This window comes from Canis lupus, chromosome 5, assembly GCF_003254725.2.
Source record: "Canis lupus dingo isolate Sandy chromosome 5, ASM325472v2, whole genome shotgun sequence".
Lineage (NCBI taxonomy): Eukaryota > Metazoa > Chordata > Mammalia > Carnivora > Canidae > Canis > Canis lupus.
The window spans coordinates 32,654,886-32,668,821 of NC_064247.1; the positions used below are offsets into that span (position 1 = coordinate 32,654,886).

General features: G+C 51.4%; 1 protein-coding gene across 1 annotated transcript; it reads left to right on the forward strand.

Annotated features, from left to right (window-relative positions):
• Positions 1–3,043: 3,043 nt before the first annotated feature.
• ATP1B2 (ATPase Na+/K+ transporting subunit beta 2) lies at positions 3,044–9,578 on the forward strand. Its single transcript, XM_025428523.3, has 7 exons — positions 3,044–3,764; positions 5,533–5,661; positions 6,022–6,126; positions 6,221–6,426; positions 6,661–6,717; positions 7,512–7,610; positions 7,731–9,578. Exons 1-7 carry the CDS (start codon positions 3,653–3,655, stop codon positions 7,893–7,895), a joined length of 873 nt encoding a protein of 290 aa, XP_025284308.1. The 5' UTR covers positions 3,044–3,652; the 3' UTR covers positions 7,896–9,578.
• Positions 9,579–13,936: the final 4,358 nt, after the last annotated feature.

The following is a 13,936-nucleotide window of genomic DNA, read 5'->3' on the forward strand; positions in this document are numbered from 1 at the left end:
TTTGAGGGTACGATCCAGGCCTCATCTCTCCAGATGGAGCCTGGCTCATTTCTATGCTGTTTGCCTGATAGCCTCCCTGAGGTTTCTAGCAGAAGGGGCCATTCCATGTTGAAGTGCAATTCAGTAATCAGACTTTATCTTCCAGAGCTCTGTGGGTTGCTTGGGCATAGGATGACATATATGAAGGCTAAGGCCAAGGCCTGTTCTAGAAATGCTTGCAGTCTGATTGAAAAGATAAAATACACCACAGAGGTTTTCAGTCCAGTTACTTAAGATGAAAACTGAGACATTAGGCTTGATTTCTCTCTGTCACCCCCATTATTCATGTGATGGTACTTCCAACGTAAATCCTGAACCTATCCTCTTGTCTCCACCCTCAAACCTGCTACACTGGTCCAGAGCACCCATGTCTCCTGCACTGGCTCCTGCAAAGCCCTCTCAACTGGTCTCCTTGCTTCCCGTGGTCCTCTTTCCACATGGCAGCCATGGTGATTTTCATGAAATTTAATCGTATCACTCCCCTGCTTAACACCCTAGAATTGCTTCTACAATAATTGGATTAAAATCCAAACTACTCCCTTTGACCTGTATGATTTGGCTTCTGCCTACCTCTCAGATCTCTTGTTGAACCAATCTTACCTCCCTTCTTCCTTCATCGAAGCCCAGCTTTTGCATTACACTTTCCTCCTTCTGGAAGGAAGAGTCTTCTTCTACAGGTCCCCATGGGTCCTTTGAGTTACTTGGGTCTCACGCTGACCCTTAGCTCTTTGGTAAGGCCCTCCCGGACCATCCAGGGGTTCTCTGGCACCTCACCCTGTTTTATTTCTTCTGCATAATATTATAATGCACTGCTTTATTTGTTTGCTTGTTTTTGTTATTTATTGAAATGGGAATCCCGGGACCAGAACAGTGCCTGGCTCTAAGTAAATGGTCATTAGCTACGCATTGAATGAATGAATGGGAGTTGGGGCTGGACTCTGAAGGGTGGGCTGTCTTCCAGGATGAGGGAATGAAATGGACAAAGGTGTGAAGTCAGGAGTAAGCACAGCCTGTCCTGGGAGTGGCCGGCTCAGCTCCAGCAGAGGACTAGTCGGGTCCTAGAGGGAAAGGAGGTTGGGGACACGGGCTGGGTCTAGATTGTGGAGTGCTCCGAAGAACAGACAAAAGAATCAGGACTCCGTCCTGCAGGGTAACAGGAAGCCATTGAAGATCTTTGAGCTGAGGAGTGGCCTAATTAAAACTGTATCTTGAGAAAATTAATCCAGAGCCTGCTGCAGAAGAGACCGAAGCAGAGCCAGCTGTATAATTTGCAGGACACAGTGCAAGAATGAAGATGTGGAATCCCTTGTTCAAAACGCAGGGGGGAAAGTGCCATTCAAGGCATTGAAAGAGAAAAGGCTTTCCTTTTCTTCTGGTGTTCTTGTCTCAAATTCTCACGAGGTTTTATTATTTAATGTTGTTCGAAATAAAGAAAAATTAACATTTATCTACCTTCAGGTTTCTGATGAGCACAGAAGGACTGAAAGGAAAAGGAATTGTGGGCAGCTCAGAGTTCTCCTTCCTCCCATGTCACCGTGGTCAGCAGAAGTGGTCTGCTGAGTCAGGAAGTAGCTTGCGCACCTGAAAAAGAATAGAATAAGATGCTTCAACCACCCATGTCTTCTAGAAGGCCACTCATTCCCTTCTTTCCGTGTTCCAAGCAACACCTGCTTCCAACATAAAGCGTGGCCTCTCAGCTATTAGCACTCCGCTTATTCAGGTGTATGCCTAAAATGCTCAGCTTTCTTCCCTTTGAATCTGGCCCAGCCCCCACGTGTGGTGGGTCTGCTGGAGTTCTGTGCCCATGGAGCCTCACAAATGGCAGGGTACAAGTATCTCCTCTGCGCACACACACTCCACTGTCCCGTTCAACTTCACTTACAAATGACAAGTTCAAAGATAAAATGAAGAGTTACAAGATGGTGATAGCAGAGCACTAAACCGAGCACAAGGCCATTCTGAGCACCAGCCTCATTGAGCAGATCCCAAGTCCCTGAAGCTGGGCTGGGGGAGAGAATTTAAAGAGGAGGGTGATAGAACAGGCATCGTTAAGGACTAGAGCCAAGGATAGGAGGTGAGAGTTGAAAGAAGAAACATCTCTCCAAGGAAAAGTGACAAGATTTGAGATAAAAAGTGACAGATAATGATTCTTAAGCCGTGGTCTCTAGAGGCTCCGGTAGCCCTCCTACTAGACTGTGGGTCTCTTGAGCTCCAGGAGAATCATGACTTTGCATCCCCAGGGCTAGAGTTGTGCAAGGTCTCTTGTAGATACTCAATAAATGCTCCTGGACTCAAGTGGGTAAATGGGGAAGGGGGAGTTCAGACATGGGGGATTGGGGGGACACACAATACCTGAGCAGACCTGTGTCCAGGGCTGGGGTCTCAGGGCCATGCTAGGGCCCAGGAATGTGATGTTGGGAAGGGCTTTGCCCAGAGGGTGGGTGGGGACATGAGGAAGCCCCTGAATTCCGAGAGGACCAGGGGCTGGGGAAGTGGAGAAGGAGGTGTTGTGGGGGCTGGTAGCTGCTCCCCCAAGGAGAATTTCCCTCCGGTAGTGACGTCTGTCCTTCTCTGTGTGGTCTGGTCCAGCATCCTGGCAGGTGTCTTCTGTTTGTCTTGGTCTCTGGCTCTTTCTCCATTCTTCTCGCATTTGGCCCTGTCCATCTCCAGATCTTAGTTTCCAATGGCCGGCCTGGGGCCCCTTCTCGGCAGAGATCGGCTTCCCTCTCCGGCTCCCTATCTCTCCGGGGTTATCTTTCCCTCCGCTCCGCCCCGACACGCCCTCCATCCGCTCCGTCCATCTGATCCCGTCCAGTACCTGGGGCGGGGGGAGGGGAGAGACCTCCGTGTCCTAAAGAGGCGGCAGGGGGGCGGACCCAATCCCTTTCTCCATATTTGCATATGCATGAGGTCGCCCGGGCCAGCGGCGAGGAGGCGGGGCTTCTGGGGGTGGGAAGGGGGCGGACACCCCCACAGCCGCGGAGTATAAAGACTGCGCGCAGCGACCGCTGGCCCCGCACTGCTGAGGAGCGGAGCCTCCGCCTGGGGGGCCCCCATCCCTGGCCGTCCCCCAATTGCGCGTCCCTACCCCACCCCCGCGGCCCAGCCACCGCTGGTGTGGCGGTCTCCGCTTGGCGGAAGGGCCTTGAGCGGTGCCCCGGCCCTTTCCACAGCCTCTTTGCATCTCGGATTTAGGGGCAGCCCCCTCCCCCACCCCTCCCTGGCCTCCTTGCCCCCCTATTTTTTCTGCGTTTCGCTCGGGTTTTGCAGCCGTCTATTTTTGCATCCGTTTTCATTTTGTTTCTAGAAGGTTTGGGGGGGTGAGGCTGCAACGCACCCCTTCCCCTTTCAAACTCCCCTGCTCTGACGGTCCCCCTTTTCATCGCAGCTGGGGGGCCTAGGAGCCGTGCATCCTACGCCGCGCTGCCAGCAGCCTGCAGCGCGTGGCGGTGCACCCCGGAATTTGCAGCAGCTGCCTATCTGAGGAGGGTCTCCCTCGCCCCCGCTGCCTTTGCTCCCCGCGCGTTCCTGAGCGTGAGGGGGCCTTTGCGCGCCGCACCCCAGCTTCTCCGCAGCTCCCCGCCCCGCGCGGGACTCGCCCCCCGCCGCCAAGATGGTCATCCAGAAGGAGAAGAAGAGCTGCGGGCAGGTGGTTGAGGAGTGGAAGGAGTTCGTGTGGAACCCGAGGACGCACCAGTTCATGGGCCGCACCGGGACCAGTTGGGGTACGCAGGGCCCGCTGCGCGAGGGGCGGGGCGGGGGTCCGCCGGGCGACGCCCGGGGGGCACTGGGTCCCGCGGGCTCGGCCCCGGCTCCCGCCCCGGGTCCCCGGCGTCCGGCCCCCCTGCCGGGCTCTCGCCTGGGAGGGGGCCCAATCGCCGGTCTAATCTCCCTGGCCGGCCGCTGCGGAGGCGGAGAAAGTAGGTCACCGCCGCCTGTCCGCCCCCCGCCGAGCCCCCTCGCCCGGGGGTCGCGGGCTGTGCGCGCGTGTCCGCACCGCGGCGCTCGCGCTCCCTCTCCGGGCAGGTCCGCTCCGCACGGGCGCCCCCCCACCCCCCACGTCCTCAGAAAAGCGCCCCTTCACTCCCTCTGGCTCTCACTAGCTAGCCAAGCCCGTCTATTTTTAGCTCGTGCCCATCCCCTGGACCCTGGGAACATTCATGAGGGGGCGGGTCTTGGAGAGGTTGGGGGTGTGTGTGTGGGGGGGCTCTTCACAGCGGAAGTTGTCAGTATTCCACTGCTGAGCGTTCTCAGCTTTCTGTGGCTGCTTTGTGGGTGGGGGGCTGGCAGGGAGGGGTGGTCCGGGGAGGTTGTGGAGGTTGCATGCTTCGGGCTCGGGCTCGGATGTCGCAAGGCGCAGGGAGGAGTAGATACCAGTGGTGGTGAGAAGCGTGCATCCTCCGGCAGAGCGTGTCTGTGGGCTTGCCGTGGCTCCGGGCGCCTTCCCAGCCCATAGAGGGACTCAGGCGGTGTGGAGGGAGTGGTTGGTCTCTAGTCGATAGTCTGGTGCTGGGCTTGAGTGCGGGAGAAGGGTGCCATTTTTCCAAAAATAATTGTTAAACTGGGGATTCGAAGCAATTGAATTTGCATTTCATCCACACTGACTGCATGCTGTTCCCATCAGCACCCCCTAACTGGGGGCCCTTGAGGCGGGTCCAGTGTCCTCCTTGCCTTATGGGACCTGGAAGTCCAGCCCCTGGGATTGGCGGGGTCCCTGACTGCTGGGGGGCAGTCTGGGGAAGCTTCATGGGGAAGGTGTCTTCTAAGATGGAAAGACTGAAGGTCCGGGGTGGTGGAAACAGCAGGGGCTTACATGTCAGGCCCAGCAAGGACCTGCTCTCCACGGGAAGTGCTCTCCACCTCTGCTTTGTGGGTGCTGTGCGTGAACTGGGGGTGGGGTGGCTGTTGAAGGTTCTGGGCAGCTCTGAGAGATGTGGTAGGTGGGCAGGAACTGCGTCCAAGCTTTGACTTCCATGGGTGCCAGGGGAGAGGAGAATTTGCTATTTGAGTGTGAGGGTCCACACTCCTGGGGTGTGTGTGAGAGTTTAGTCATGAGTGGTGGCCAGTGTCAGCTTAAAGTCATCACGCTGGACAGCTTTAAGGACCAGTACTGATGTAGCAGTAGCAGATGTTGGGCCTTCTCAGGGCCATGAATGGTTCGAGAAGTTGGGAACATAATTTGATGCAAAATGACTGTGGCCTATACTTGGGGTTGTCCCAGCAACGAGAATTTAGGCCTCTTGTGGCCTCCACAAGGTTGGGCTTCACTATGCCCTAGGACCGGAGGGGGCTGGGAGCCGTGGCTGGAAGCCAGACACAACTGCCTATTTCCAGCTTGTCTCATTTTGCTCCCAGGGGGAAGGCTCTAAGATGTCCCCAAGACTCTGTGACCCGTCCGGGTTTTGAATCTCTGAGGGGGAAAAGGGTGTGTGGGGACAGATGTAGTCATCACAGGGGACCTGGAACCCCCTGACTCCATTTCCTCCTCCCTAGCCTTCATCCTCCTCTTCTACCTCGTCTTCTATGGCTTCCTCACGGCTATGTTCACCCTCACCATGTGGGTCATGCTGCAGACCGTGTCTGACCATACCCCCAAGTATCAGGACCGGCTGGCCACACCGGGTGAGTGATGCGGCTCCCCACCAGCCTTTAACTGCTCCTGTGCTGCCAAGCCTCCCCCCAAAATAACTCATGGTTCACAGAGACTTGGTTCTGATGACCCAATGACCACATGCAGGGAAGTGCTTGGAGTCTGCCTTTCTTCTCATTTCCTGTACCTGAGACCTTTGTGATCTGGGAAGGTGCTAGATCTTCCTCCTGTGAAGACAATCTCACATCTTTACCCCATCCACCCATCATCCTGCAGCAGCTCCTTATTTCTGTCGTCTTTCCTCAGTGTGTGGTCCATACATATATATCCATTTGTGTATGTGTGTGTATGTATATATATATATTCTCCGCCCCTGCCCATGTTGGCTACAGGCTTGATGATTCGCCCCAAGACCGAGAATCTCGATGTCATTGTCAATGTCAGTGACACTGAAAGCTGGGACCAGCATGTTCAGAAGCTGAACAAGTTCTTGGAGCGTGAGTGTGGCCGCGTAGGAGCTTGGGCTGGGGACTGGGGGACCCTGGGAGCAGGATAGCTGGTCTGTGACTCTCCCCACGCCCACCTCCTTAGCTTACAACGATTCCATCCAAGCCCAAAAGAATGATGTCTGCCGCCCTGGACGCTATTATGAACAGCCAGATAATGGAGTTCTCAACTACCCAAAGCGTGCCTGCCAGTTCAACCGGACCCAGCTGGGGGACTGCTCCGGCATTGGGGACCCCACCCACTATGGGTACAGCACGGGGCAGCCCTGTGTCTTCATCAAGATGAACCGGGTATGTGTGATCTTGGTCACCAGGGAGAACGCAGGAAGTGGGCTGGGGCCACCCTCTGCTGGCAGTTGCTTTCTTTCCCCAATGGGCATTCGAGAGATTTTGGGATGTTTGAGTGGCTGGGACAACAAGAGAGATGGGGCCTTTGGAGGCTGAGATCCGTGGAGGGAAGGCTGAACGCATGTGTCCTTTCCATCTTCTTTCTCTGGCTCCTCACCCTCTCTCTCCTCCCTCCAGGTCATCAACTTCTATGCAGGAGCAAATCAGAGCATGAATGTTACCTGTGTGGGGAAGGTGAGTTCGTCGAGCCTTGTCCACCTGCCCACCTGTTGCCCTTCATGGTTTCCACCTGATTCACTTATCTCTCCGTGTCTTCTCTTCTCTCAGAGGCCCCGTCACTATAGGGACAAGGGGGTAAGAGTGGGTGCCAATGTGGCTCAAACGCCAAGGGGCTCCCACCCCCTTGCTTCTCTCTAGGATGCAGGAACCTGCTTTTGTGTAGATGGATAGACACCCACCTCTCTGACTCCACCCAAGCCTGGGCCCCCGGCTTCTAGCCCCAGCCCTTCCATCTTCTCATCTAGTTCCTGATGACTGTGGCTTCTGCTCACCCTCCCGGTTCTTTCTAGGTGTCTGGTAGTTAGCACCATCTGCCACCACTCACTGTCCTTGGACCCCGCCTCTCTCCGCTCTAGAAAGTCTCTCTCCTTCTTCACTCACACTGCCTCCACCCTCCCCTTCCTACTGAGCCTTGATTCATTTCTCTGTTCTCTCTTGGCTCTGCTCCAGAAACTGATTCCTGAGACCAGGGTAAGAACGTGGTGTGGGGACTGCAGTGGGCCGCTTCAACGTCATTAGCACCCTTCAGGACTTCCCAGTCTGATGAAGGAGACAGGATGCCCCCTCCTGCGTTTAGGCAAACACACACACACACACACACACACACACAGAGGCTCACAGCCCAAGGGAAACAGATCCAAGACAGAAATTATTTGGGGGCAAAGGAAAAATGGAGGGAAGTCTAGAGAGCTCTTGGGTTCTTGGCATCCCTAACGTGCTCTCCCCCTCCCCTCCTTGTGCCCCCACAGCGAGATGAAGATGCTGAGAATCTTGGCAACTTTGTCATGTTCCCTGCCAATGGCAACATCGACCTCATGTACTTCCCCTACTATGGCAAAAGGTTCCACGTAAGTCCCGTGGGAGGCCCCCACTGATGCCTCCCCGGGGGAGGGGGGGTGGAACGGGGTCCTTGGGGAGGACACTGAGTTGCCATGGGCCTGGACCTCTGCCTTCCTCCTCTGGCCCAGGTGAACTACACGCAGCCCCTGGTGGCTGTGAAGTTCCTGAACGTGACCCCCAATGTGGAGGTGAATGTGGAGTGCCGAATCAATGCCGCCAACATCGCCACAGATGATGAGCGAGACAAGTTCGCTGGCCGTGTGGCCTTCAAACTCCGCATCAACAAAACCTGAGGCCCCTTCTTCCCGCCCCCCCCCCACCTCTTTCCTATGGATGCTTCTGGAATGTCCCTGACCCTGCCTGATCCCTCCCTCACCCACCCCAAAGGTATTTTTTATAACAGAGCTATGACTTGTTTGAGCCTCACGCCCTTTTGTTCTGTACCTGTGAACCCAGCCTGATGGCCCTTGCTAGTCCCTGCCTTCAGCCCCCGACCTCTCCCGGTTCTGGCTGGGTCAGGGCAGGAGACCGGTCCCAGGGCGGCCCCAGTCAGGAACTGTTCTGGTTCTGCTCTAGCTGTGCGTGGGCTGTCTCCTCCCCTCCCATCCCCAGAGATGCCTGCCCGCTCCCCTTCACACCCGCCACCCTTCACACCCACCCCTTCACCCCTTCACACCTGCCCACCTTCACACCTTCACACCTTCACACCTTCCCACCTGCCTACCATCTTACCTTCACACCTGCCCCCTTCAACCTTTACACCTTCCCACCTTCAACCTTCACACCTGCCCACTTTCACACCTGCCCACTTTCACACCTTCTCACCACACCCACCCCCTTCACACCTGCCTTCACACTCATCCACCCCCCACAACACACACATTCTGTTCACACCAGCTTGCAGACACTCCATTCACCTTTCTCTGTCCCTCCCACACTTTCTGCCTCATCCACACAGTCACTTGTCTCCGTGGGTTTTGACTTTTCCGGCTCCTCTGGCAGCGGCGATGGTGGTGGTGGCGGTGGCAGGTCTGTCCCCACCTCCCCTCCATCCCCATTCCCTCCTCTGGAAAGACAGCTGTTTGTCATCAAGGACCAGGTGGTTCCGTGGCCTTTTCCCTGTTTTCTGGGACATCTGTCTTCTCACCCTTTGGTGACAGCGTGCGCTGGGAAGGAGGGTTGGGAAGAGGAGTCCCTGTTGGCTCTTCTGGAATATTCTCCTGTCACCCAAATAGGCAGTCCTCAGAGGGATGGGGTTGACCTAGGCTGAATATGCCTTTGTGTTTGCCGATGGCTCACTTCTCCCTGTTTGTTTTCCCAGAATATCCTTCAAATTCCACTTCCCCGGAGCCCTGGGGGAGGGGCAGCCTTTTTGGATGGGTCCCCAGTGGCCACCTTGGAAACGTCAGCTGGCTGTGGGACTATTTCACCTCCTTTCCCCCACCGCCCCCAGGCCCAGAGCTACCCCCACCATCCTCTCTCTGGCTTCTCTGAGCACATTATCAACTAATCACTAACTCCTTCCTCCTCCTCCTCTTCCTCCTCCTCCTCCTCTGCATGACAGCCTGAACATTGCAAATAGCCCCTCTGTCTAAGGCTCTGAATTTCTTGCCCCCCCCCATCTCCTTCAGGCCCCTCGGCATTTTTAAACGTCCCCATAGTGCCCATAGAACATTCCATGAGGGGCCTCTGGTGTTCTTGAGCGATAGTGCCCTTCATTCCGCCCTCTCTAACTGTCCATTTCTTTTCTGACACTGCACCCTCCACACCCCACCCTCAGATGGACCCTTCCCTTCTTCCCTCTCGCTGGATCTGAGTCTCTTCCCTTCGGGTCCCCATGTTCTCCTGCATTCCCCCCTCACCCCAGTGGTCTCTCTCTGCAGTTATTTAATGCCTGTGTCAGATCTACTGTAAAAAGAGGATAAAGTACAATAAAATGAGAGCAATTATATATATAAATATATATCATACACGGAGCCCTGCGTGCGGGTTATTCCTTTTCAAGCATTTGGAAGGGCTCTGGGAAAGGGGGTCTGGGGTGGTGGATTTGAGTGATCCAGGGCTTGCCCAGGCCTGTTTCTCAGCTTTGACCTCTCCGTCCAATATCCAAGCATCCAGATCATTCCTTCATCTGTACCATCTTTGAGATCATTTGGTGCAAGAGGCAGGAAGCCTACACCACTTTGTATAGTGATACTTATGATGTGCCTACTGTGTGCATTCTAGGCACCGTGAGGACAGACTTATGAAAGAGGCAGAGTTCCTGCTCCCAAGGAGCCTCCCAGTTTAACGGGAGAGGTGAGGAGTACAAGAAACTCATACCAGGTAGACCTCCACAAACGTGCTTCCAGGGAGGGGAGCAAGCCAGCAAGGACAAAATTCTGGACTTTCTGTTGTGGGCTTCGGGTGGCAGGTTTCTTAGAGGCTTAAAAGCATAGGGTGTTTGGGGAGAGAGAATAATGTCAGCAAAATGCCCAGGGATATGAGAAAAGTTGACCGGAAGAAACAGATTTCAGAACAATATAACTGTTGGGATCTCAATGTTGTGTAAAAAGCATACACGCAAGCATAGGAAAAAAGGATGCATGGGTCCATATAAAATATTTGTTGTGATGTATGGGGATGAGTCTAGAGCTAATTTTTAGCTTTCTTGGGGTTTATTTTTGTTGGTTGGTTTACAAATAGTCTTAGGATTTACCATGAGAGTAGCTTTATGACATAGGCACATACATGCACAATTTTATCATGAGTGCATAGTACACACATGCACATGTGCACATGCACACAGATCACTGGGTTTGGCTATTGTGCCAGGACTGGATCCTAGTATATACCCTTAGGTGCATTCTGGTTTTTTCACTCAATACATTTTGCGTGCCACTATTTCACCTGGTTGAGCTCTAATATATGCTTTATTATTATTTTTTTTAAGCTGGCTGTGTAAAATTTTTCCTAGTGGTTGTTCTTTCCTTCTTAATTTGTTCAAGCTCTCTGATAGCTAGAGATATAAACTGTTTTCTGCGTTGAGAACTTCCCCCCAAGCGATTGTTTGCCTCTTTGTTGAAAAGTGTTAGGTGTTAAGATAGTCCAACATGCTTAGCCTTTTTTTTTTTTTCAGTTTCTGGGTTTCTAGTCACTAGAGTATACTCATGTTTTCTAGATTGGAGGTGGGGAGCAGGATATTAATTTCATTTAAACTTCAATGTTCACTTTAATTCCTCTGATATTTGTTTTTTGTGTGTGTGGTGTAAACCAGGAGTCCAATTTTATTGGGTTTTCCAGTTTTGTCTATTTTGCTTTTATTTCAAAAATCTAGGGCAACCTGGCTGGCTCAGTGGGTAGAGCACTCGCTCTTGGTCTTGGGATGGTGAGCTTGAGCTCCAGGTTGGGCCTAGTTTACATAATAAAAAATATATTTAAAAAAAATCTATGATTCACTCCCATTGAGTTGAATTGCCAACTTTGGCCATATAATCAAATTTCCTGTATGCTGAGATTTACTTTCAGATTCAGTACCTGCTGCCCCTGGCTTGTCTACCACTCCACACACCAAGCCATGTTGATTTAATTCCAGTGGTTTTTTTAAATTTATTTTTTATTTTTCATTTTCATTTATTCATGATAGGCACACAGTGAGAGAGAGAGAGAGGCAGAGACACAAGCAGAGGGAGAAGCAGGCTCCATGCACCGGGAGTCTGACGTGGGATTCGATCCCGGAGCTCCAGGATCGTGCCCTGGGCCAAAGGCAGGCGCCAAACCGCTGCGCCACCCAGGGATCCCAATTCCAGTGGTTTTACAGTGTGTTTTCTGATGTCTAGCAAAGCAAGTAGGTTTTCCTGCATTGATTTTTTTTTGGGGGGGGTGGTTTTATTTTTTTAGTAATCCCTACACCCACCCAACGTGGGGTTCAAACCCTTGACCCTGAGATTAAGAGTCTCATTCTCTTCCAACAGAGCCAGCCAGGCGTCCCTCTCAGTACTTTTTTGAGAAGATAAAAAATATTTCCCCATCTACTGTGTGTCTACTTTTAGTTCCAACAATTCTTTTTTTTTTTTTTGAGATTTTATTTATTTATTCATGAGAGAGAGAGAGAGAGAGAGAGGCAGAGACACAGGCAGAGGGAGAAGCAGGCTCCATGCAGGGAGCCCGACGTGGGACCCGATCCAGGGTCTCCAGGATCAGGCCCTGGGCTGAAGGCGGCACTAAACTGCTGAGCCATCCAGGCGGCCCCAACAATTCTTTATCATAGTCTCTTGAGTTTTTAGGTACAGTCATATGATCAAAAAGGCAAAGCAATATTTCACCCATGTTGGCTTCTTTTTTTTGAACTTCTTGAATGCATGATAACATTGTCAGTAGGCATCCCGTATGGTTCTTTATTTCAATCTTAGTGTTTAACCATTAGGATAATACCTCTTGGTATTCCATCACTATTTTTAATTAAGATGTTTTTTAAAGGAATGGATGCTGAAATTTAATCAAATTCCTTTCACCATCTGTTGATATGATCATATTTTTCTTCTTTAACTTGTTAATGTAATGAATTACGTTGATAGATTCTCTACTAAACAAACCTTGTGCTCCTGTAATAAACCTTTACGTACAGTGTTCATCTTTTGATTCATCAATGTATTCTTGTATGATTTTTAGAGTTTTGCATCAATGTAAGTTAATTTAGCTTTTGAGTTTTTATGGTCTTTTTAATTTTTAATTATTTAAAAAATATTTCATATATTTATTCATGGGAGACCCAAAGATAAAGGTAGAGACATAGGCAGAGGGAGAAGCAGGCTCCCTGTGAGGAGCCGGATGTGGGACTTGATTCTAGGACCCCAGGATCACGTGCTGAGCCAAAGGCAGATGCTCAACCACTGAGGCACCCAGGCATTACTTATGGTCTTTTTATTTTTAAAAAGATTTTATTTATTTATTCATGAGAGACAGGGAGAGAGAGGCAGAGACACAGGCTCCATGCAGGGAGCCTGATGTGGGACTAGATCCTGGGACTCCAGGATCACGCCCCTAGGCCGAAGGCAGGTGCCTAACTGCTGAGCCACTCAGGGATCCTCCTTATGGTCTTTTTCAAAAAGATTTTTGTTAGAGAGTACATACAAGGGGGGCGGGGTAGAGGCAGAGGGAGACCCTGAATCCCCGCTGAGCAGGGAGCCAGATCTGGGACTGGATCCCAGGGCCCTGAGATCATGACCCCAGCCAAAGGCAGCTGCTTAACAAAGCCACCCAGGTGCCCATTTTTAGCCTTTATCAGATTTTTCTATTAATTAAACCACAAAAACTTTACATAAATTAGACATTTCATTCTTTTCTTGTGACATGGAATAGTTAAGTAGCATTGGAGCAGTCAATGGTCTTTGCTGTTTTCTTCATCAAGCTCTTTATTTTTTTTCTTTTTAAATTTTTATTATTTTATTTTGTATTGTACTTTGTAAGTAATCTCTACACCCAATGTGGGGCTTGAACTCATGACCCTGAGATCAAGAGCTCCACTGACTAAGCCAGCCACACACTCTTCTCTCCTTTTTAAAATTTATCTTTTTTTCCCCTAAACTTTTAACTAGATTTACCTTTTCCACCAAGTTTGCTTGGTCTCTCAACAATTTGTATCTTTTTTTTTAGTCTGCATGCTACGTTCCTTTTGTTGCTGTTTTGGAATGAAAGCATTTGCGGCTATACACATTCCTCAGAGTACCACTTTGGCTGGGTCTCAGCTTTGGGAACCCGGTGTTCCTTTTTTTTTTTTTTTTTCATTTTTCAATAAAATGAAAAAGATTTTATTCATTTATTCATGAATGACACAGAAAGAGAGGCAGAAACACAGGCAGAGGGAGAAGCAGGCTTCCTGCAGGGATCCTGATGCTGGAGCCCCTCCCAGGAACCTGGGATCATGATCTGAGCCAGAGGCAGACACTCAACCATGGAGTCACCCTGGTGTCCCGGGAACCCTATGTTCTTGGAATCAGGGAGGTAAGTTTTTGTTTTCCAAATTCCAGTGATATAGGGCTTAGGTTTGGAACTTGTGGGCGGGGGCCATGTCTGCCACAGGCCCCCACATTCTAGAACAGAGGTAGGCAGCATAAAACACCAGCAAATGCCCACTGATGACTGAATGAACATGAGGTAAGAAAACAGCCAGGTGGGACCAAAGTTAGGGACCCATTATAGGTCACACAACTCATCGCAGAACTGGCCTGCAAACCCAGCCTCATGCCCAGCCAGTGATCTATCAGCTCACAGAGGTTTCAGCAGAGCCAGAAGGGATCTGTTTTCAGAAGGAGCAGAGCAGAAATGAAAACAGCCAGGGACACATAGTCTAGGG